Source organism: Mycteria americana, chromosome 9 (genome assembly GCF_035582795.1).
Source record: "Mycteria americana isolate JAX WOST 10 ecotype Jacksonville Zoo and Gardens chromosome 9, USCA_MyAme_1.0, whole genome shotgun sequence".
Classification (NCBI taxonomy): Eukaryota; Metazoa; Chordata; class Aves; order Ciconiiformes; family Ciconiidae; genus Mycteria; species Mycteria americana.
This window is the reverse complement of record NC_134373.1, coordinates 26,026,433-26,048,026: the sequence shown is the minus strand read 5'-3', so window position 1 is coordinate 26,048,026 and position 21,594 is coordinate 26,026,433. Positions and strand designations below refer to the sequence as shown.

At 69.1% G+C, this 21,594-nt stretch overlaps 2 protein-coding genes across 2 annotated transcripts in view; both read left to right on the top strand.

Moving 5' to 3' along the window:
• Nucleotides 1-1,033: 1,033 nt before the first annotated feature.
• Nucleotides 1,034-21,594, top strand: part of SPEG (striated muscle enriched protein kinase) — a 39,584-nt gene continuing 19,023 nt past the window's right edge. The window contains exons 1-6 of the mRNA XM_075511540.1: nucleotides 1,034-1,442; nucleotides 14,609-14,698; nucleotides 14,967-15,348; nucleotides 16,490-18,021; nucleotides 19,042-19,185; nucleotides 19,909-20,091. Coding sequence (XP_075367655.1) covers nucleotides 1,034-1,442; nucleotides 14,609-14,698; nucleotides 14,967-15,348; nucleotides 16,490-18,021; nucleotides 19,042-19,185; nucleotides 19,909-20,091 — 2,740 coding nt within the window. The remainder of the gene's footprint in view (nucleotides 1,443-14,608; nucleotides 14,699-14,966; nucleotides 15,349-16,489; nucleotides 18,022-19,041; nucleotides 19,186-19,908; nucleotides 20,092-21,594) is intronic.
• Nucleotides 9,222-14,460, top strand: LOC142414385 (uncharacterized). The gene is made up of 2 exons (XM_075511539.1): nucleotides 9,222-9,467; nucleotides 12,761-14,460. Exons 1-2 carry the CDS (start codon nucleotides 9,435-9,437, stop codon nucleotides 13,445-13,447), a joined length of 720 nt encoding a protein of 239 aa, XP_075367654.1. The 5' UTR covers nucleotides 9,222-9,434; the 3' UTR covers nucleotides 13,448-14,460.

Below are 21,594 nucleotides of genomic sequence, written 5' to 3'. Positions count from 1 at the left end.
TGGTCGCTCGCTGCCTGGAGCGCAGCATATGGGAGCTCTCGTGGGGCACCCCAAACCCGAACAGCGGGGTGCTCCTGCTCCAAGCAGGGCTTGAATGGGGGCTGGCCAGGACCCACACTGCCCAGGGCACTGAGGCAGGGGCTCGGTGAGAGAAATGGGGTTTTGCTGTGTTTGCCGCCTCCCAGCAGGGTGGATTTGGGGTGAGCAGGGATGCAGGGATCCCTCCCTCCACGGCCTGCTGGGGATGGGACAAAGGGGCCCTGCGGGGCTGGCTCCTGCCCGGGGTCTCGCGTTGCAGGAAGCATGACGGTGTCCTTTCCCTCCACATGCCACCAGGGTCTCTCTGTCCTGATCCGGTGACACCACCGGAGAAGGGGAAGAGGGGGAGGAAGGCTGGGTCCCCCCCGAGCCTCACTGCTAATATGGAAAGGCACTGGCCCCTTTCTATCTTTGCAAGCGGAGCTGGGCTGCAGGGCCGGGGCGGCGGGCGCGGAGAGGGGGAGCCCGGCCAAGGAATGTGACATATCAGAGGCAGCTGCCACTTCGGGAGAGGGGGCAGAGGGAGCGCAGCTCGCTGGGGGCCGCGCGGGACGGGACGGGAGAGGGGGGGGACGCCACGGCCCCAGCTCCGGGACGGCTCAGCGAGCGGCCGGCACCCACAGGACTCGCACCCAGGCCGGCGGAGGAGCAGGTGCCGAGGCGCTGGGCAGGCTTGGGGTCGCAGCAGAGCATGGGGTGTGGGTGCCGCACTGCACCGGGCGCTTGGTGAGCGGCGGCTCGGCGAGCAGCAACCTGAGCCCCCGCCTAAAAATAGCCCCTCGCTTGCCCACGGCGCGGTGACCTTCGGGGCTGCAGCCGGCGGGGGGGAGGCACCGAACCGGACGGCACCTGGACCGGGGGGCCGCCTCTGCCCCGGTGCTCCTGGCAGGCACCCAGCACCCCCGGGCTGCAGGCAGGGGGGGAGAAGAGGGGCACGGTGCTGCCGGCTCGGGGCGGGTGGGGGTCGCGGGCGTGGGCGGTGGAGCTGCAGACCATGCACCGAGCGCAGGAACGCGGTGGCACGAGTAGGGCCGGTGGGGAGCCCCGGGCGGCCCCGCCGAGCCCCGGCATCCCCCCAAAGCGCGCCAAGGTCACGGCGGAGCCGGGGGCACCCGAGGAGGGCCCGGCTCGCCCGGTGGCTCCGTTTTTTGCACGGAAGCTGAAGAACGCGGCGATCGGCACCGGCTGCGACATCCGGCTGCGGGTGGTGGCGGTGGGCAACCCCCGGCCCAGCCTCCGCTGGTACCGAAACGAGGAGCTGCTGGCCTCACACGGGGAGGAGTACGGCACCCTCTGGATCCGGGACAGCAAGAAGGAGGATGCCGGCGTGTACACCTGCATCGCCGAGAACGAGCGGGGAGAGGCCATGACCAGCGCTGTGCTGGCCATCATTGACATGGAAGGTAAGGGCGGTGTGGCCGCTGGCACGGCTGCGCTGGCACAGCTGTGGGCATGGGTTTGCCGAGGGTAGCAGAGGTGCTTTGCAGGCTCCCGCCGCAGTGCATGCCCGGGGCCAGCCAGGGCTGGGCTTTGCTGTGCCCGCTCTGCTGCAGGCTGGGGTGCCCGGTGCCGGCAGCACCGGGGCGGCTCTCTGGCCTGGAGCGAGCATGTGGCTGCAGCACCCACTGCCAGGCCAGGCAGGGTGCCAGGGCCGGGCACGGAGGTGTCGGGGAGCATGTGATGCCAAGCCTGCTGGGAGCAGGAGGAGAGAGAGAGAAAGAGATGTGGCTCGGGCGCACGGCACCGGTGGTGCCACCCCCCGCAGCCACTGACGTGGTCCCCGGTACCCCCCGGTGCCCTGCACCAGCCGCCCCCGTGCACCAGCTGCCCGTGGGCAGAGCTGCTTGCGGCATCGCCGTCACCGCTGTACCCGGCGCTGGGGCCGCGCTGGGAGAACTGGGACCCTCCGGGGGTGGGCCCGGGGGGAGGAGCCTAACACTGCAGGAGGTGGGGCTGCCGAGTGGGTGGAGCCTATGCCCTGCAGTGGGCGGGGCCTGATGGTTAATTAGCAGGGGTGGAGCCAGCTTTCGCCGGGCCCCTAGAGCCCTGTGGCAGCCCCTCTGCCCATCGCCCCTGGGTGCAGCAGCCGGGCATGCTCCTCTGGTGCGCAGGCAGTGCGTGGGGGCTGCTGTGGGCCCCTGCGTGGGTGGGCTTCGTCCTGCACAGGGGCCAGGCAGGTTTGGGTCTCAGCCCCCTCTACCCCAGGATGGGTGCCATCTCCCTGGGGCATTGCAGACCTGGGTGTTGGGGAGCGTGTGGCGCTGGCTGGTGGCACTGCTCTGAGACACGAGCTGTGCCGTCTGCGTGGGGACAGCGAGGGAGGCAGTGCCGAGCCTTGAGGCGCTGGGGAAGGAGCTGCGCCAGGGGCTTTGCAGCACAGGAGGCGCGCTGGAGACGCTGCACCTTGAGGGGGGGACTGCGTGGCAGTGGGGGGACAGAAGGAGCGTTCACAGTGCTGAAAGGGAGCAATGGAGGAAGAGGAGGAGTTGCTCTGTGTGAGCTGAGAGGCTGGCGGAGCCGTGTTTGGAGGATGGAGGAAGGCGTACGTGCTGCTCATGGGCCTGGTTGGGGGACAGGGGGAGCAGAAAAGTGCGCAGGAGGGGTCGTGCCCTGCAGTGGGTCTGCACGGTGTCACTGTGCATCGCATCTTTGGGGACCATGGCACCGTGCAGTCAGATGCATGGCACTGTGTGTGCAGAGAGACCGGGAGACGTGCACTGCCCCACGGGGCGGGAGCGGCCTGTCCCGGGGGGGCTGAGGGGGTTGTCACCCTGTTCTCACACTCCGGTGTGCAGCTGCACCTCTCCATGGCACCGCCGGCCCGGGCCCCCCTGCCTCTGCCCAGCGGCACAGCACCGCCTGATTTCCCCAGGTGCCCGTTCCCGTTGTGCTGACGCACTCGTCCCTGCTCCCGATTCCCAGCTGCTGGCCCTCGCCGCTGCCTTTCTGGAGCAGCTGAGGGAGGGACAGAGCAGCCAGGATTGCCTAACACGCGGGGTGAATGTCACCCTGCCCCGGGAGCTCCTCCCAGTGGGTGCTTAGCTGTGGGTGCATGGCCATTGAGCAAAGAGCCGCCCAAAAAGCTGGTCACGGGGCAGAGATGCCTCTGGAGCCACCCGGCCTCCGGGGCACCAGGCTGGGTGAGGAGCATAGCAGCCCCTGGCATGGCTTTGCCCCTGCCCTGGGGCAGAACGGTCTCCACGGTGTGCCGTGGCAGTGCCCAGGGAGCACCATGTCCTGCCAGGTGCTGGAGAGGGTGCTGGTGCGGAGGTGATGGGATGTGGTGGGGGGTCCAGCCCTATCGCCTGGCCCCGTTGCAGGGCGCTGGCACTCAGCGTGTTGTTCCCCTGAGGCCATTTTCTCCATGCCAGCAGCCGAGCGGTGAGATGGGTCATCATGTGAAATGGAGGAGCCGTGCCACCGCTCTGCACCCGCCTGCCCTGACACCCTGCCAGGATGTGTACCGTGGCTTACCGGCCTCCGGCATGGAGGCCCCGGCTACGCAGGGGCTCCCCACACTCCACACCAAGACCCAGCTCTCCGGGGACCATGGAAGTTCCCCTGGTGGCTGTGCCATCCCTGTGCCGGGCAGGGACACCCCATCCTTTTTTCCTGGGAGTCCTGTGAGCTGAATCGTCAGCCAGTTACAGGGCAAAGGGGATGTGTGCAAGGTCCCGGGCAGGACAAGGTCTTTCCCTGGGCTTGGGATCCTGGCCCCCCATGTCTGGAGGTATTGGAGTACCGTTGCTCCTTTTGCTTCTGCTGGGTCATGGTCTCCAGTGGGCACAGAGCCCAGTCCTCCACCTTCTCTCCCAGGTGTGCGGGCCAGGCTGCAGCTCTCCGCGGGGCCAGCATTGGCTCGCCCCAAGGTGGCTCAGGACACTGCTGGTGGGATGGGGGGGCTTTGTGCTGCCCAGCTCCACACTCGGCCCCGGCAGCTCCTCCTGCACCAGCTCAGCATTCCCCCTTGCTCGCACAAGCCCGATTTAGCTCCTCTAATCCCTTGCCCTGAATCTGTCGCTCCACCCCACTAATGATTTTCTCCTGCTCTTCTCCCAGGTCCCCCGAGTGCGTCAGTGCCCAGTGTGGGGAGCGGGGAGCGCACGCGTGGGGCTGGCCGGGCAGCCGGGTGCAGGGCCTCCCCGGGGCACACCATCCCCGCCGTGTCACACCGCTCTGCCCTTCTCCTGCTGCAGGTTGTCCCTCGTGCCCTGGCTCCACGGGCACAGGTGGGGTGCCTTGGCCCTTCTCACACCAGCACCAGGCTGGTCCAGGGGCTCCCCAGGTCCATCCAGGGACCCTCCAGACCCTTCCAGCCAGCCCTGGTCCCCACCGTGGCTCCGTTGCCCCCAGGCTCGCTAAAGCCTGTATCGCCTCTCAACTGCATCTCCTGAATTTTTTCCCTGTAAACCAGATTAAATCACCTCTTAAGAACCTGAGCTAATCTCTTTTTAGAGCCCAGCCCTCCCTCACCATGCCAGTGCTGCCTGATCCTTCCTGCCAGGGCTGCCTCTTGTTTCAAGGTTGGAGGTGTCTGTCTTGGGCTCCCAGCACAGGGTCTTGCTCCACTTGCCTCCACCTGCACTCAGCAATCAAACCGCCTTGGAACCTTTCCTCTGCCCAGGGAACAGCCTGCACCCGCCTGGATTTGGGGGCAGGGACGGGGGCAGGAGTTCCTGTGAGTGGTGGCCCTGCACGGCCCCTTCCCGCCCGGCCCAGAGTTACGGTGGGGCAGCGTGGGCACGCTTTTGCGGCTGGCGGTGCGCGGTGATGTCAATGGCACCCCGGTGGGGACGGCTGTGCTGACAGTGTCTCTGGTGGCTCAGCACCTCTGCCCATTTATCTCGGTGCCTAATTTTAGTCCCTTACTTTGCAGTGCCGTGCCCATGTTTAATGCCAACTGCCCCTTCCCTCCGGAGCCCCTGCTCAGGGACCGAACGGGACCTAAAGCCTCCCTTTGCCTTCTCCTCCCTTCCGTGGGAGTCTCTGGGGCTGCCTCACTTTCCCCTTGCTGTCCCTGGCTGTCCCCCCAGCCCCGGGGCACAGCAGCATCTCGGAGAAGCCCGGGGTGCAGCAAGGCTCCAGCCCAGGCTGCCGTGCCCCGCCGTGGGGTGGGCGCCGTGCCCGGCCGTGCCAGCGCAGGAGCTGCCTCTGCAGAGCTGCTTGGCCAGTGCCACCCCGGGTGCTGGTCTCAGCTGGCGCAGGGACAGGTCCCCGGGGCTGGGCAGTGCAGGGGGGACAGGGCTGGACCTGGCCCTTAGGATGCCCGCAGCCAGCAGGGCCGGCGGGTGGACTGGCTGCGCAGCCGCCGGTCCCCGAGCGCAGCCACGCGCCCCGGGGCTGTGCCCGTTCCCTGGCCCCAGGGGTGGCACCGGCGCCAGCCCACGTGCAGCTGCAGAGACCCGGGCTCCCAGCTCTGTCCCCAGCCACCTGGGCAGGGGGCTGGCGCGGCGGCCACGCGTGCCGGATCCCTGTCCCGGGGCGCTGTGGGCCAGGAGGGCTGCTCCCCGGTGAGCGGAGCGGTGGGTGCAGCTGTCCAGTCAGTCACCTCCACCCCTGCCCTCTTGCCTGCTGCCGGGGGGTTATTTTTGCTGAGGAATGTGCCGTCCCCTCAGATTCTGGCGGGCTGCAGGGCTTGTGTTACAGGCGAGAGGCTGAGACCCGGGCCTGCGGGCGGGTAAATATAGCACCGCCGCTCGGGGCTGCACGATGGGGCGACAGCCTTTTCCTCCTCCTGGGGCTGCCCAGTGCTCCCCCTGCCTCTCCGGCCTCCCGGCACCAGGTTGCTGGCTTGTGCCCTGGCACAGTGGCACTGGGAAGGGGCTAGCTGCTTCTGCCCTGCTGCCTGCACTCCTGCCTGCTCCCCCCGCCCTCTGCACGCAGCCCCTCAGCCCCAGGCAGGGGGGATGCCGGGAGCGGGGCTGGCAGGGCAGGGATGAAATGCCTCCTGCCATCCCGTTCCGTGCCCAGGCACCCGGAGCCAAGGTCACGTTGCTGTCCCGTGTCCCTGCGTCCTCCACCTGCAGCAGGCACCGTCTGCTCGAACATCTTTCTAGTGGCGGCAAGGGAAGGCAATGCTGGGGAGGGCACCTGGGGTGTCCCTAGCCCTTGGGAGAGGGGTCACAGCAGAGCATTTCTCTTTCCTCAGGGCCAGAAAGCTGCTGCAGTGCTGCCCTGCCTCATGACGAGGGCCACTCCGCTGCATTTATTTCCCCCTGGGGACAGGGCTGGGGACGGTCCCTACCTCCCCAGGCTCCCAGCATATCCCCACCTCCCGCAGACCATCCCCAGCAGCTCCGGGAGGCGCAAACACATGAAAGATTCATGCCCAGACCTCCTCCTACACAAGACGGCTGCACACACCCGCCGCCATCAATTATTCAAGCACCGAGGCAAGGGGGCTGATGGCCAGGGCCGGGCAGCCGGTGCCCAGCCAGTGCTGCGGTGCAGGGGCAGGATCTGTGCAGAGCTGCTGGGGAGGCCCAGCACGGCGTGGGGAGCCGCGTAGCAGTGTAATTAATGCTGCATTTTGAGCAAGTGTTTGCTATCTGCTTTGCTCGGGGTCGGTGTGTGTCCAGCAGGCAAAGCTGGAACGGGGTGGCAACGGGCCCACCTGCTCCGGCTCTGCCCCTTGCCCATGCCACGGCGGTGCTGGCCCCTGTCCCCTGCCCCGTGTCCCTGTCCTGCAGAGGAGCAGGGCAGTGCCAGGGCTGCCCCTGGGCTAGGGCAGGGCAGAGGGGCCGCCCTGGGTGCAGGCTGCCGTCACCTCCCACCGGACACCTTCTGCAGGGACTCCGGCTTTGCCCTTGCAGGGGGTTTTGCAGATGTTGCTGCCTCTGGAAAGGACTTTCGGGCCCCACCGCAGATGCAGCCCCTCGGAGGTGAGCCAGCCGCTCCGAGGGGTGCAGCATCTCTGGGGCAGCCCAGAGCCACTCCTGGGGCTTTTGCTGAGGAACGGCCAAGGAGCAGAGCCACAGTCAGAGGGAAGGGCTGTGTGCCTGGCCAGCCAGGACCCGTGGCCGAGGGGGCAGCAGACGTGGCAGTCGGAGGATACCCGAGTGACTGCGTTTTGGCTGGGCACAGGTGGTCCCTCCCTGGGGCCAGCCCTGGGGCTGTCCCTGCAGGTGCTGTGGTGGCAGCACCCTTGCCCTGGCACCACCGTGTGCCAAGCCCAAGCCTCGGTGCTCCTTCCCGGAATCCCTGACCAGGCTTTTATCCCACTTGAGCGTGAAAAAAAGGCACAGACTGTGCAGGTCTGCGGCAGGACCACAGGCATGCACAGCCTGGGTGAGAGCACCTGGGAGGGAGACCCTGGGTGCAGGGACCCTGGCAGACATGAGCCCCACAGCCCACCCCTTTACCCAGCCCTGGCTCAGGGGTACCCATCTCTGTCCCCACCCAGGGCTGGGGGGCTCAGCAGAGTCTTCTGGCTCCAACAGGAGATTCCCTTAGTGCAAGCTCTGGCATTCATGGGACTCGCCTGATGTGCGGGGTCTCCACGGAAACCCCGCAGCATCACTCGAATTGTGGGGCTGTCAGAAATGTTGTATAAACAGCTCCTTTTGTACTGGGTAATTTGCAAGTTATTATGGAGCCATGAAAAGCCTCACGTTGGGAGTCATGGGCTGGGAGGGGAAGCAGAGAAAAGCTGCCGGAGCTGCCAAGCGTCATGGGGAGCGTGATGCCTGTGTGCAGCCCCGCGTGGGGCGGCCAGCTCCTCAGGGGACAGGTGAGCAGCATGGGGACAAGCGCTGGGTGGGGAGGCCTCCAGCAGTGTCCCCACGGATGCTCTGCAGTGGGAGGGGGCAGCGCGGACAGCTGGTGGGACTGGGACCTTGGCAGCCTCTCCAGGAGCCTGGAAAGGGGAGTGATGGTTGCTGCGGGGCTCAACGGCTTGGTGTGAGCTGGTGATGCAGGGCACCGAGAGCTGTGGGGGGCACGGCAGGCAGGAAAGGCCCCACTGAGGCTGTGGGGCTGGGACTGTCCCTCCAGCTTATTTGTAGCATCACTCGGAGAAGAGGGACAGGCTGGCAGGGCTGGGGACGCTCGGCTGGGGAAGGCATGCCAGGGTTGTGCCAGCACCCCGGGAGCACTAAGAGGTCTTAATGGCCCTGACCAGCCTCACCGGGGATCTCCACCCGCAGCTTCTGCCCACACCCTGGGAGCCCCATCGCAGCTCAGTCCTGGGCATCCAGTCCTGCCCTGAGCTGTGCCGTGGATGCTCACCCCAGCACGAGGGGAGGTCTCGTGTGTGTCACGCAACATGGACAGGGACAACGGCCTGCCTCCTCGGGTCAAGCTTGCGTCCCCACCAGCCACAAAGCAGCGATGCTAGCCCAGGGCTGAGCAGTCCAGCCCTGACATCCTGAGGCACTTGGGGGGCATTGTGCGAGGTCTGCCTTAGGGCACTGGGCGCCTGGGGCTGGAGGCTGTGTGGTTTGTGAGGGGAGGCTGTGTGGTTCACAAGGGGGGCTCATCCCATGGCGTGGGCAGTGCCGGGCCAGGGGGGTTGCTGTGAAGGACTGTGCCCACGTTAGCTCTCCTTCACGTGCAGGTGGCTCAGCAGTGCTGGGACCCACAGCCGTGTCTTGGTAAGGGGACCTTCCTGCATCGCCGATGGCTGGAGGACGTGGGGGGACTGAGCGGAGGCTGGTAGAGTGCTGGCGAGCCTGGATCTCGGCTGGGCAGCGCCATGGCACACCGCGGCTGTGCTGCTGCGTGCAGGCAGCTGTGACAGCGGAGCTGCCCTGTTTGGGGGCACTTTGGGGCAGCGCGTGGAGGGCAGTCGCGTGCGGCGCTGGCGTGGTGTGTTGTGTTATTCTTGTCCCCGTCGGGGTGCGCGTGGGAGCCGTGGTGCCGGGCTGTGCCCCCCGGTGCTGAGCACGGGAGAGAGGAGCAGCCGCCGCCCCGGGCGGTGGGGCGGGATGGGCCGCGGGCAGGGGACAGTGGTACAGCCGCGTTGCTGGGCAGGGGGGCTCGGACCCCTGGGTGCCGTGGAGCCAAAGCCAGCGGGGCGGAGGACGTGTGCCCGCCCCACCCGCGCCCCCCCCCGCCCCGCAGCTGCCCTCGTCCCCCGCCACCTGTGCCCTGCCTGTCCCCCGCCGCTGTCACCGTGTGCCAGGGCTGGCGGGGAGGCGGAGGCGGAGGCAGGCGGGGGCAGGATGGAGGGAGGAGCACTCCAGTGATGCTTCATGCTCACAGCTCCAGCCCTCCCGAGAGCCCAACCTGGCGAGCCCCTTCCTCTCCCTCCGCCGTCCCCGGCTGCCGGCGGTGGAGGATGCTCGGAGCATCGCTTGCCCCCCCGGCGTGCTGACAGCGGGGACCCCGCCGGGAGCGGGCTGGCGTCCTGCCGGGCCTGAGCCGGTGTCACCGGGCCAGCGGGGCTCTGCAGAAGCATGAAGAAGATCTGGGTGAAGAAGCGTTTCCAGGTAAGGGCTCCGGGCTGCCGCGCCGGCGGGTGCCGGGAGGAGGGGGGCAGTGCCGGGGAGCGGGAGCGCATCGGGGTGGGGATGGGGATGGGGATGGGGGGGCCCTCCGGCCCTGCCGCTGCCACCCGGGGCTCCACAGGGCTTCGCCCATCGCCGGCTCCAGCCCTGCTTGCAGAGCCGCCAGCTGCCCGCCTGTCCTCGCCAGCCCGGGCAGGAGGGGCAGAGGGCAAGTGCTCAGCACCGCCTGGGCCAGCAGCGGGGCTGGGACCCCCGCCGGGGCCTTCCCCCCACCTCCTCCTCTCCCCTCTCTGCCCTCCGGAGCCGGGGCGGCAAATGGAGGCTGCTTCATGGCTCCCCCAGCCCCGCTGCCGGTGGTCACGGAGCTGGAGACAAGGCTTTGCATGCGTCATCCCCTCCGCGTCAGGAGCATGCCTGGCACAGGCAAGGCTCCTCCACGGGCCCCGCCGCACGCTCCGCCGCCGAGCAAGGAACAAGGACGTCACTTGGCCTCGGCGCGGGGTGGAGGATGGGGGGCATCCTTCCAGGAAGCCCCCCGCCCCCGGCTCCCCTGGGGCGTGCAAGCCCACCCAGCGTGTAGGCTCCCCACTGTCACCCTGCCTGGTGGCCCAGCAGGGGCTGGGGAGGGACTGTCACCCGCAGCCCCTTCCCAGGGGTGCAGGATGTGCCGGGGGACACAGGTCCCCAGGGATGCTGGGAGCCGGGTGGGGGGTCCCTCTGGGACAGGGTGGATGGCACTGCCTGGCTGCCCCATCTGCCCTTGGGGGCAGCAAGCCCAGGGGCTTGCCCGTGTGGTGGGGCAGGGTCCTGCTCCGCTGGCCGAGTGTGGGGGATATCGGGACACCCACAGCGGCTGTCCCTCTGCACCAGGCAAGCCACCCACTGCCTCCCCACCTCATAGTGTCCCTGCTCCCTGTCTGCCTGTCTTGCACCAGTGGCACCAGTGCCGTGTGGTGCTGGGCTCCACATGCCAGGCAGTGGCAGGCTGCACGGGTTGTGCTCCATGGCCCCAGGAGCCCCTTCTGCCCCCTGACTCCCCTTGGCCCCATGGCCATGGCTAAGGATGCCCTATGCCAGGGCCAGGGCAGGACCCCAGCCCAGGCGGGGGGGGCTGTGCCTGGCATGGGGGAAGGAGACAGCGCCAGGTCTCACCGGGCTGCCCCGTGGGCCAGGGCTGAAGCCAGGTGCTCATCCCAGCCAGCCCTTCTCCCCACCCCAGGCTGGGTGGGCACAGAGTGGGCTTCTGGGGCTCCCCTACCCCTTTTCCCAGGGTGCAAATGAAATCCCAGGCAGGGATCGCACCCCCACTCTCCAGCTGGCCCCTTCACCCAGGCCCCGGCCCCGCAGTGAGCCCCGAGCTGCTCCTACCCCCTTTCCACCTCCTTGCTCGGGGGTGACCCTGCATCACCCAGCACTCGCTCCTTGCCGAGCTGCAGGTGGGTGCTGTGCCCAAGGGGCGTCCAGGCTGCGGGGTGCCCCAATTCCCCAGGGACCTGTTGTGGAGCAAAGGGGAGCGGGCTCAGCCACCCCATAGCTCTGGGCGATGGAGCCCAGCCCAGGCCTGCTGGGTGCAGTCACCATATTTGATGGGGAGCTGATGGCGCCAGTCCCTGGGGAAGCCACCAGAGCACCTGATAATGGCACTCAATTGCATTTTCATTTTTTAATGGGGGAATTATCCGCCGATGGTGCAGTTAATCACTCATCTATCTTTCCCTGGCCTGGAAGACGGGCTGCCAGCCAGAACCAGCACAGTCAGCCGAGGAGGGGAGGTGAAGCCTGGCTCAGCCTGAATACAAATGTGTCTCGTGCAGCCGCTGCCCTCTGGCCAGCACCGCATGCAGGCAGGGGGCTGGTGGGAGCCCCCAAGCGCTGCCCACGAGCAGAGGCTGCTGCTGCAGTGGCAGCAGCTTTGGGGCATGCAAAATAAACCTGCTGCCCTTCCAAGGGCAACTAACTGCTGGCCGTGCTTGGCTGGCTGTCCCCGGGGGCTCAGTCCCTGGGGGCTGTCTGTCCGTGACCCTGCCTGGGAGCTGTGGGGACGCGGGAGGGGCTGGCAGAGCAAAAAGCCTCAAGAAAGCTGGGTGTCCAGCCCTGGGCTCCATGCTGGGGAGACTGGGCACGGGGCATCAGTGTCCTGGGGAGACCCCGTCACCCAGACTGGCTGGGAAGGATGCTCAGTCCTGGCAGCCCAACCCTGACTGTCTGCACGCCGCATCCCCGCGCCTGCCTGCCTTGGAGATCACCCCATCCCTCTGCTTCCCTGGGAGACGGCGTCCGTGCACGCCAGGCCTGGCAGCCGGCTCGCCCTCGGCCGGTCCCTCCCTTGGCAAATGGGTGCCCTGCCCTGGGCTGCAGTGCAGCGGGCAGCCGAGCTGGCAGGGAGCTCCCGGTGCCTCCGCCCCATGCTCGGGTCCCGCCTGCCTGCCCAGACAGTGCGGGCGAGCGTGGCTCCCACGCCTCCAGCCCCGCGCAGACGGGCCAGTCCCATGCCGCTTGTGCCAGGCAGCCTCTCTGGCAGCTGGCACGGCCTCCGCCGGGGATGGGGGATGCTGTCCCCACGCTGGGCCCGTGCCCGTGGTGGTGTCTGGGCCAGTGCCTGGAAGTTGCTTTGCTGGCTCGGTCCCCACGCTGGCGCGGGCAGTGGCTTCGAAGGGGCTGTGGAGCATTTGGGCACCTGCCCGAGCAAAGACCTCGCTGCAGGCGGTGCTGGCTGCAGGCAGAGGTGCTGGGGCAGCTGTGCTGCCCAGGGCTGTCGCTCCCTGGGCACACACCGTGGTGCAGGGCTGGGGTGCACAGTGTCACCCCCCGGGCACGGGCAGCGGTGCAGGGTCGGGGTGCGCAGTGCCATCACCAAGGGATATATGTGTGTGTGCGCGCGCGCACGCAGGTGCGTGTGATCGTGTGTGTGCGTGGCTGGGCATGCGCTACACGTGTCCACCTACACCCGTCCACGGCTGCGAGCGCGGGGGTGTGTGCCTGGGGGTGTGTGCCTGTGGGTACCCCGGGGGTGTGTGCCTGTGGGTACCCCGTGGGTGTGCGGCGGGGGGGGGTGTGAGTGTGCGTGTGAGCGGTGCTGGGCGTGCCCTGCCAGCGGGAGGGTGTGAGCGGCACCGCGTGTGCTGTGCCAGTGTGTGTGTGAGCAATTGTGGGTGTGAGCAGTGCTGCATGTGCCGTGTGCGTGCGGGTGTGCCGTGCCAGCACTGTGCGTGCGTGCATGAGAAGGTGCGTGGCACTGTGCCGTGGGTAACGCTCTCTTCTCTTTTCCTTTGCAGAAGACCGGCCACTCGCGGCGCTTCGGGCGCTTCACGCATGGTGCGTTGAGTTACCAGGACCCGGCTCCCCCCCACTGCCCTGAGTGCGCCGGGATGGGGTCCGGCCCCACCGCCATGCCGCAGGGGGCAGCGAGCAGAGGCTGGGCAGGGATGGGCTGCAGCTCGCCAGCCCCGAAACAGGGTCCTGGTCAGCTGGGGGCTCCTGGTGCTCCCCATGAGGCCAAGCTGCTCCTGGCCCCGCAGCTCTGGTTCCTCGGGGGCTGCCAGGCTGTCGTGGCCGGGCTGGAGAGTCTGGTGCGGTGGCAGCGCACGGGGCAGCTGGCGGTGTGCCAGGCTGCAGAGGGGCAGCTTGGAGTGGAGGGGAGCAGCGTGGCCCCGCACCGCGCCGTGGCAGTGCAGTGGAGGGGAGCGATGGTGGGGCAGGAGACATGTTCCGTGCCGCAGGGGTCTGTTGGGGCAGCTTGCGAGGGCTCGGGCAGTGACGGGGAAAAAAGGCTGGCCCTCCCTGGCTGCACGGCGTTGGCGTTCCTGGGACAGGACGTTAGGGTGGCACTGATCCGGTCTGGCTGCATCCTGCCTGTGGGGAGGCTCTCGCTGATGCTCTACCCCGAGCATCCCTGCTTCATCAACCAGGGCCATGCTATGGGGCATGGCCATATCAAGCAGCACTTGCAACCGGTGGGGTAGAGGATGCACATGTATATGCCAGAGGGAGGGTGCTTGCACATGGACACACATGTCCGCATGCCTCAGCACCCCCAGGAGCGCCCAGCTGGGGCGTGGGCTGAGGGGTCTGGCCCCAAGCTGCGGTGCCCTGCAGAGCACAGGGATGTGCAGGTGCTGCGGCAGCAAGGCCAGTCCATGGGGAGCTGCAGCAGCTCCGGGGACAGGAGGTGGCTGTCCTGCTGGGCAGGATGTGGCCTTGGCACGGGGAGGGGACGGTGCCACGCACTGTGCAGGCGGGATGGTCTGTGTGCGAGGAGGGTCTGTGTGCAGCGCTGGAGCGGCGTGCAGTGAACATGGTGCAGAGTGGAGACGTGGTGGGGAAGTCTGGGGGAGCCAGACCTGTTTTCCATGCCCCATGGGCACCTGGCCCCTGCCGTGGGGCCGGGCAGGGCATGGCGTGCTCCTCGGGGGATTCTGAGATGGGCAAATGCCCAGTCCTGGCCCCATCCCCGGACCCAAAGCCCAGCACAGGGTGCCAGGCTCTCTGAGCCAGCATGGCCCACCCAGGCGCTGCCCCGGCAGGTCCCTGCCCCACAGCAGTGCGGGGAGATGCTGGGGACAAGGTCCCTCCCTGCTGCCCCCCGCGTCTCCGCAGGCCGGGCCGATAACCGGGTGTTGATGTCTCTCTCTCTCTTGCTGCCCCTATGGAAGCGAAGTTTTCCGCTCCTGCAGGAAACAAAGCTACGGTAGGAAGACCCCTGCCCGATGCCAGCCCCGTCCCCAGAGCAGGCCCTGCGCCCCTGCCTGCCACCCTGCCCCGTCACTGCCGCTATCCCCCTGCCCTGCCTCCCCGTCCCCGCGCTGCCTCTGCCAGCCGCTTTCCCACCGCCAGCACGGTCTCCCTTCCTCCTGTCATCTTAACGCTGCTCCTGCCCGCTTTGCCTGCCCTCCTCTGCCTGCCCTTGCCCTGATGGACTTTCCCACCCCTGGTCCTGCCTTTTCCTGCTGGCAGCTTGTCCCTGCAGGTCACCGTCATGCCCCCCGCCCTGGCGCTGCCTCCTCCCAGAGCTGCCTGGGCGCTGCTCTCCTGCCCCTGGAGCCGGTGGGTTTGCAAGGGGCAGCACCAGCCTGGCTTGCTGCCCCCGTGTTCCCTCACCCCCTGCTCTCCCCCCCCCTCCCCAGACTCGGAGACGGGCGAGGATGAGCCCAGCGACCCCCAGGTGACGCAGCGCAGCGAGCTCCAGGATGAGACAGCCTTCAGCACCCCCACGGGTGAGCAGGGGGCACCCGGCTGGCACCGAGCCCCGGCACCGGCTACCGGGCATGGCCCCTCCGCAAAGGCTCTGCTGACCCAGCTTTGGGGGTCTCCATGGGCGGGGGAGCTGTGGTCCACCCATGCAAAGGGGAGAGGGCTTGGGACAGCCTGCTCAGGACACCCTGGGACACCCCGGGACACCCCGTGGCGGCTCAGCCCTCTCCAAGCAGGGTGCTGGGCTCGTCCCCGCAGGCACCCGGTGTCGGCTCATCCCTCCTCTTCCAGGTGGGTCTGACACCCTCGTGGACGCCTCCATGAACACGACGCCAACCTCGGTGCTGGCCCTGTCGCAGGCGGAGGAGCGCTCCAGCTGGTCGGGCAGCCAGCAGACCGTGGTGGAGAAGGAGACGGATGCCAGCTTCCCTGCACGGGGACCCTACCTCCGCCCCGCTGCCTGGCAGCAGCCGCAGGGAACTCCAAGGCAAGCAAACGCGCCGGCCCCGCGCAGCGCCGAGGTCCGGCACCTGGGCGTGGAGCCGCTGGTGCGGGCATCACGGGCTAATCTGGTGGGCACGAGCTGGGGGTCAGAGGATAGCCTTTCAGTGGCCAGCGACCCGTACGGCAGCGCCTTCAGCCTGTACCGAGGACGGGCGCTCTCGCTCCACGTGTAAGTAGCCGGGGGACGCGCGCGGAGGGGACATCGCGCTGGGGCCATCTCCTTCCAACCCCCGCAGCCATCTCCTCCCCTCCGCCTGGGCTTTCTTTGCCTTCGCCATGCCCGGATGAGGAACGGGGACTCTGAGCAGTAGGCAGCCTGTTCCCGGTGAGGAGGTTGGAGCAACCTGGGTCGGGGGGGATACAGGCCCTTGGGTGAGCGGGGAGGACGTGGAGTGGGGTCCCTTTCTGCTGTGGCCAGGTTGAGGCTGGGGGTAACCCCTGCACCGCTGCATGAGCTGCAGCATCCCACCCACAGGCTGTGCCGTGGGTGTCCCCCCATCCCACCCAGCCACGGGGGCTCTGCACAGCTCAGGGTGTGGGGACGTGGGGGTGCACACCTGGGACAGCCTGGGACACCCACCGGCAAGGCTCTGCCATCCGCAGTCCCCACCACACAGGGGTGGCAGCAGGGGCCAGGGACATGCTGCCTCCCCAGGACCTGCTGACGTGCTCAGAGCCCCCATTCCTCCCCTCCACCTTCGGTCCCCATCCCTGCAGACCTGCTCCTTCGACCTCCATCCTGCCCCTTTTTTTGTTCGAGGCTGCTTGTTCCACCAGAACCTCATCTCCACCTTATGATTTCTGCACCATGAATGCCGAGCTCCCCCGGGGGCAGCGGGGCGGGGGGACGTGCCTGCAGCAGCATGTGTGCGGGGGGTGCTCGTAGACTCGGGTCCCCCTCCGCCTTGCAGAAGAGCTGGCCTGTGCCACGCTGCCCCGGCACGCCAGGACGCCCCGGCAAACTGGGGCACCCCCGGTCCCCGGTCCTGTCTGCATGGCAGCGCTGGGGAGGGGACTCGCTGGGTATCCCAGCATCACCCTGCTGTCCCACACGGGAACCCTGGGCAAGGGGACACTGCTGTGTCACAGCAGCCCAGGACTCTCATCCAACCCAGCCAGCTCCCGACGGTCTCTGGGCAGCCAGATTCACTCGCCGGGGCCTCTTGAGGCTCCCTGGTCCTGGGGCTGCCCTGGCCACCTGCCCTCCTTGCCGTGCCCCATTGGGCACAGTGGTGCGGGCTGGGAGCAGGGACGCAGCCAGGTGGTGAGGGTGGGCTCTGAACCGCACTCCTCTGTCTCTCCCCTTGCAGCAGCATCCCCCAGGGGGGCTACCGGAGAGATGACCTCCACAGCGGCCCCGTCTCTCCGAAGCCTGGTGCCGAGCCCCCGAGGTCCCCCGCTGCCCTGCCGCTGACTGCCAAGCCACCCATCCTCCGCTCGCCGTCTCCCCGCGCCAGCCCGTGCCTGCTGCCGCCCACCAGTGCTGCGTCCCAGCCTGCCTCCCGTGGCCCTGGCGTCCCCTCCTTCACGCCCGTGACCCCCCGCAAGAAGTCCTCGGTGCCAGCTGAGTACCAGGACACCGTCCCCGAGGAATATGAGGAGAAGATCAAGAAGCCCAAGTCCTCGGGGTACTCGCAGGGCAGCACGCAAGAGTCCCGTCCCCAGACACCGATGAGCGACGCCTCCGGCCGCGTCTCCGTCCGGGCATCGCCCAAGCTGGTGCGCACCGGCTCCAAGATCTTCGAGAGGCTGCAGTACTTCGAGGAGCGGCGGAGGAGCCTGGAGCAGGCGGACAGCCCCTTCCCCGCACACCCCTGGCTGCCCTTGCGCAAGACGCGCTCCTTCGACCAGCCCGACTATGGCTCGCGCCGTGCTGGCACGCTGGGCGGCTCGCGGGAGGATGTGCGGGAAGGCGGCCGCTGGGAGCCGGGCGGCACGGCCGCGTGCCGGCGTTTGGCCTTCCGGCAGAAAGCCGCATCTTTTGACGAGCGGGGCAAGTTCGCCAGCCGTGTCTACACCATTGAGCACAAGTTTGCGGAGGAGCTGACCCGCATCAAGCGGACGGTCTCCAAGCAGCAGCTGCGGCGCTCCCAGGAGCTGTGCAAAGCCGGGCTGCCCCCGGCACCCTCGCCCCCGGCAGCTGGCGAGCCCGCCACCCCCCGCGCCCCCCGCACTCTCTCCTCACAGGGCGCCGGTGGGCGCAAACCGCTGCTGCCGAAGACCTTCCCGCCGGCGGAGAGCACGCACGTCATCCAGCACCTGGCACTTTCCAGCGTGGCACTGGTGGGACCCGATGGGGAGCCAGAGCCGGGGGGGCAGCGCGGGAGGAAAGCCCCGGCACGGGGTGGCACGGTGGCCGGTCAGCCCACCGAGGTGGAGGATGCGGGTGCCAGGAAGGGTCCGCAGCAAGAAGGCACCGGGGAAGTGAAGAAGAAGGAGCAGTGGCCGTTAGCGCAAGCCACCCCGCAGGGGCGGGTGGCCCTTTCTCAGGCGGGTCCTGCCGAAGGCAGCACGTGCCCGGACGGGGGCCCCGCTGGTGGAGCCCGGGCCCCTGGGGCGGTGAGCGAAGCCCTGGCCTCCCGGCTGGCCGTGCCCCACGGGCTGTACCGGCGGCCGGAGGCGCCTGCGGAGGTGCGGTTCCTGCCCTGGGCAAAGCCAGGGATGGAGCAGGAGGCTCGCTTGGAGAGGAGCTGGGCAGGGCAGCATGGCACAGGCAGGGAGGTGGAGAGAAGGCAGACGAAAGTGTCAGAGAAGAAAGAGAGCGGCCGGATGGCTCAAGAAGGCAGAAGCACGCGGAGCAAGGGGAAGGGGCGCCGAGCCAGGCCCACCTCTCCAGAGCTAGGTAGGAGCATGGCTTTCTGCCCTCCTGCAGGCACAGAGCTGGCCCAGCCAGTCCCTGAGCGGGATGGGGAACCCCCAGCCTGACCCTGGAAGGCGTGGGGAGCCCAGGCTGTGTCAGAGAGCACTGGGTTAGGGTGGGGGGACACGGCTCTGGGGGTTGGGATGTTGGAACCAACCAGTGCCATAAGACAGACCAGCCTGGGTACCAGTTTGCTGGGCCTTGAGGTCATGACGCTTGCTGACATGTCCGTCCCTGCTGCCTGGCATGGGAAGGATGCAGGGTGCTGACCTCTGGCACCCAGCACTGGGCTGGTCCAGGCCCCTGGAGCACAGGGCACCCACTGCAGCTTGTCCCGGCTGGACCGTGCTCGGTGCTCCGGGCAGGGCATGCAGCCCAAGCGTCCCCAGGGGATGCTGTGGTGGCTTAGCCAGGGGAGAGGTGCGCTGCCCATCCCAGCATGCAGGGGTGAGACCAGACGGCACCCGGGCTGGAAGCTCCTTCCAGGCTCTGCTCTGGCTGGAGCAGTGCCAGGCCCATGTGCCTGAGGTTCCTGGCACAGCCCCAGGACTTTTGCCCGTGTGCTGGGGCCATGGGAGGGGAGGGAGCTGGGAGGCTGATGCTGATGTGGCAGGGCAGAGCAGCCAGCACCCTGGGGTGGGTGGGGGGGAGCTTGGAGTGGGGGTTGCAGTGGGCCGTACAACCCTCCTCCTTCCACAGCCCGCTGTCGCCTCATCCTTTGTGCTGTATGGGGATGTACAGCAGGCTGTACGCTCCCTGCCCTGTGGTCCCCTGCCTCGTGCCGCTGCGGGCACTGTGCCGTGGTGGCCCCTGATGTGGCCCTTTCCTCCACTGCACGGCCCGGGAACCTGCGAATGCCGCAGCGAGGGTGTGGGGCACATGGTGGCAGGGATGGGCAGAGGGTTGCGAGGCCTCTGCTCTGCCTGCATGCAGGCTGGCACGGCACAGGACCCGCTCGCTCCACCCCGCTGACAGCCATGGGGCCCGTCTCTCCCTGTCCAGAGTCCTCCGACGACTCCTACGTCTCAGCGGGTGAAGATCCCCTGGAAGCCCCCGTCTTTGAGATCCCCATCCAGGACATGGCGGTGGCCGTGGGGGCGGAGGTGCTGCTCAAGTGCATTGTCACGGCCAACCCCCAGCCAGAAGGTGAGCAACCACGGGGCTGGGGGGGTCGGGGGTGCGAGCGTGGCAGAGGGGCTCTCTGCATGTCCACGTCCCACCCACTGAGCAGTCCCTTGGGGCCACCTGAGCTGTGCAGAGTGGGACGCGCAGCCCCGAGCTGGGTGTCTCAGGGAGGTGATGTGCCCACCCCCGGAGCACCCCTTTCGCCCTGCCTCCCCGCAGGCAGGAGCGAAGTGCTTGGGCACTGCCTGCCAGGGCGGGGTGCGGAGGGCAGGGTGCGGGTAGGGTGCCTGCTGTTCCCCTGCGCTGGGCTGGGCTGGTGAGCGGGAGAGCGGGAGAAGGGCTGCTGAGCACTGCGCGGGTGATGCCCTGGGCTGCTGTTGGGACAGCTCAGGTGGTTTCCCAGGGGCAGAGCCCCGGTGCCCGGCTCGGGGCTGATGGGCTCCGGGCGTGCTGGAGCCAGGACGTGGGCAGGGGCAGCCGGGCAGCCGGAGCCGGTACCAGCCGAGGGAGCCGGGCAGAAGCCAAGCGGCTTTGATTCCCTCCTCCGGCCTCCACTGGAGGGCAGGAGGATGCCAGGAATCAGACGGGGGCCAGCCCCGCTCCCTCCGTCAGGGGCCGTGGGAACCCGGGGCTGCTCCCCACGGCAAAGCGGTCCCCAGCGCCCGGCCTCCCCGGGACCCTGCACAGAGCCCCGGGGGAGCTTGGGCTCTCCCGCCCACGAGTGACCCTCGCCCCTGCCGGCAGTGTCCTGGAGGAAGGACGGGGTCCCGCTGCGGAGCAGCACGACGCGGCCCATCAAGGCGGAGGGCGAGCGCCACACCCTGCTGGTCAGGAGCGCCCGGGTGGCCGACGCTGGCCTCTACACCGTCACCGCGGCCAACGAGGTGGGGGCCACCTGCTGCAGTGCCATCCTCAGCGTGCGGCCCGGTGAGTGCCGGCGGCCCGGCGGCGGAGCGTGGCCGGCGGTGGGAGGGCCGGTGCGGCGGCGGGCTGGCTGCCAGCTCGGCCGCTGCTGTCACTGGGAAGAAACCGGCTTCCTTACCCTACAAGGCTGTGTCTGAACCGAAGCAGCTGACGTGCTGCCGGCAAGCACGGAGGGATCTGCCCCGGGGGGGAGCGGGGTCAGGCTGTGAGCATCCCCCGGCGCCCAGCAAGCAGCCCGGTGTCCGGCCTCCCCCACACCTGCGCTGCGCCCCGCTAGCCACGGGGATACCCCAGCTTGCCCTCCGGCCCGCAAACCGTGGGGGTACCCCTGCCTCCTGCCTGCAAACCATGGGGACACCCCTCCCTGCCCTCCAGCCCGCAAACCGTGGGGGTACCCCTGCTCTCCAACCTGCTAGCCGTGGGGATACCGCTGCCCCACAAGCCATTCGTTGTGGGGATACCCAGCCTGCCCACCGAGCTGCTGGCCGGGGGGTACCCAGCCCGCCCTCCACCCCGCTGGCCGGGGGGTACCCAGCCGGCCGCAGCCCCAAGGCGCTCCCCATCCCCAGTGCGGAGGCTCAGAGCTGCCCTGGGGGCCGGAAGCACCGACAAAACCACCCGCTCCGGGCTGCAGCGGGGCCGCCCACCCAGGGGCAGCAGCAGCGCCCGGGCAGGGCCAGCCGGGGGCACGGCGGCGGGGGGCCGGGAAGGGGCCCGGCAGCCCCCGGCCCCGCGGCGGGCCCTCCCCCGCGCTGCTGGCCCAGCCCCGGGGGCCGGGCGGCGCCGGGGCGGGGAGGGCTCAGCGGGCCGGCGGCCCCGCGGGCTGGAGGCGCGCCCGGCACCGCCGCACCGGCCCCGGCAGCGGCAGCGGCGGCTCGGCGGTGCGGCCCGGCCCGGCCCAGCCCGGCGCAGCGCGGCTCGGCTCGGCTCGGCTCGGGGCGGGGGCTGCCGGGGCCGCGCCCCCCGGTGAGTGCGGGGGGCGGCGGGGGGATGCGGGGCGGCGGGTGGGGGGGGGGGGAGCCGGGGGTCGGGCCCCCCAGCTCTCCGCTCTGGGGCTGCCCGCGGGCATGGCGGGGGCGCGGGGGGGGAGGGGGGCAGAGCCCTCGCCCTGCACCGGGCAGCCCGCCCGCCTCCCCCCGGGAAGGGGAGGGGGGGTGAGGGCTCTCCGGCAGCCGGGCTGGAGGGGGGCCAGCACCCCCAGCGCGGCGGCCGGGCTCTGCCAGCACCCCGCGCCGCTCGCTGCTCCCCACCTCGCAGCGCCCACCCCCGGCCCCCGCACGCATCCCGCACCCCGCGGTCCCCCATCCCGGCCCCGGGCAGCGGGTCCGGCCCCCCGGGGAGCGGGCAGGCGGCCGGCCGGGCTGCTGGGGGAGCGCAGCTGCCAATGTCACCTTCAGCCCTCGCCGGCTCGGGGCAGGGGCAGCCATCCCGGGAATCCGGGCGGCTTAAGGATGGGAGCGCGGGCTGCTGCGTAAGAGCCACTTGAGCCCTGCTGTCGCCTTGCGG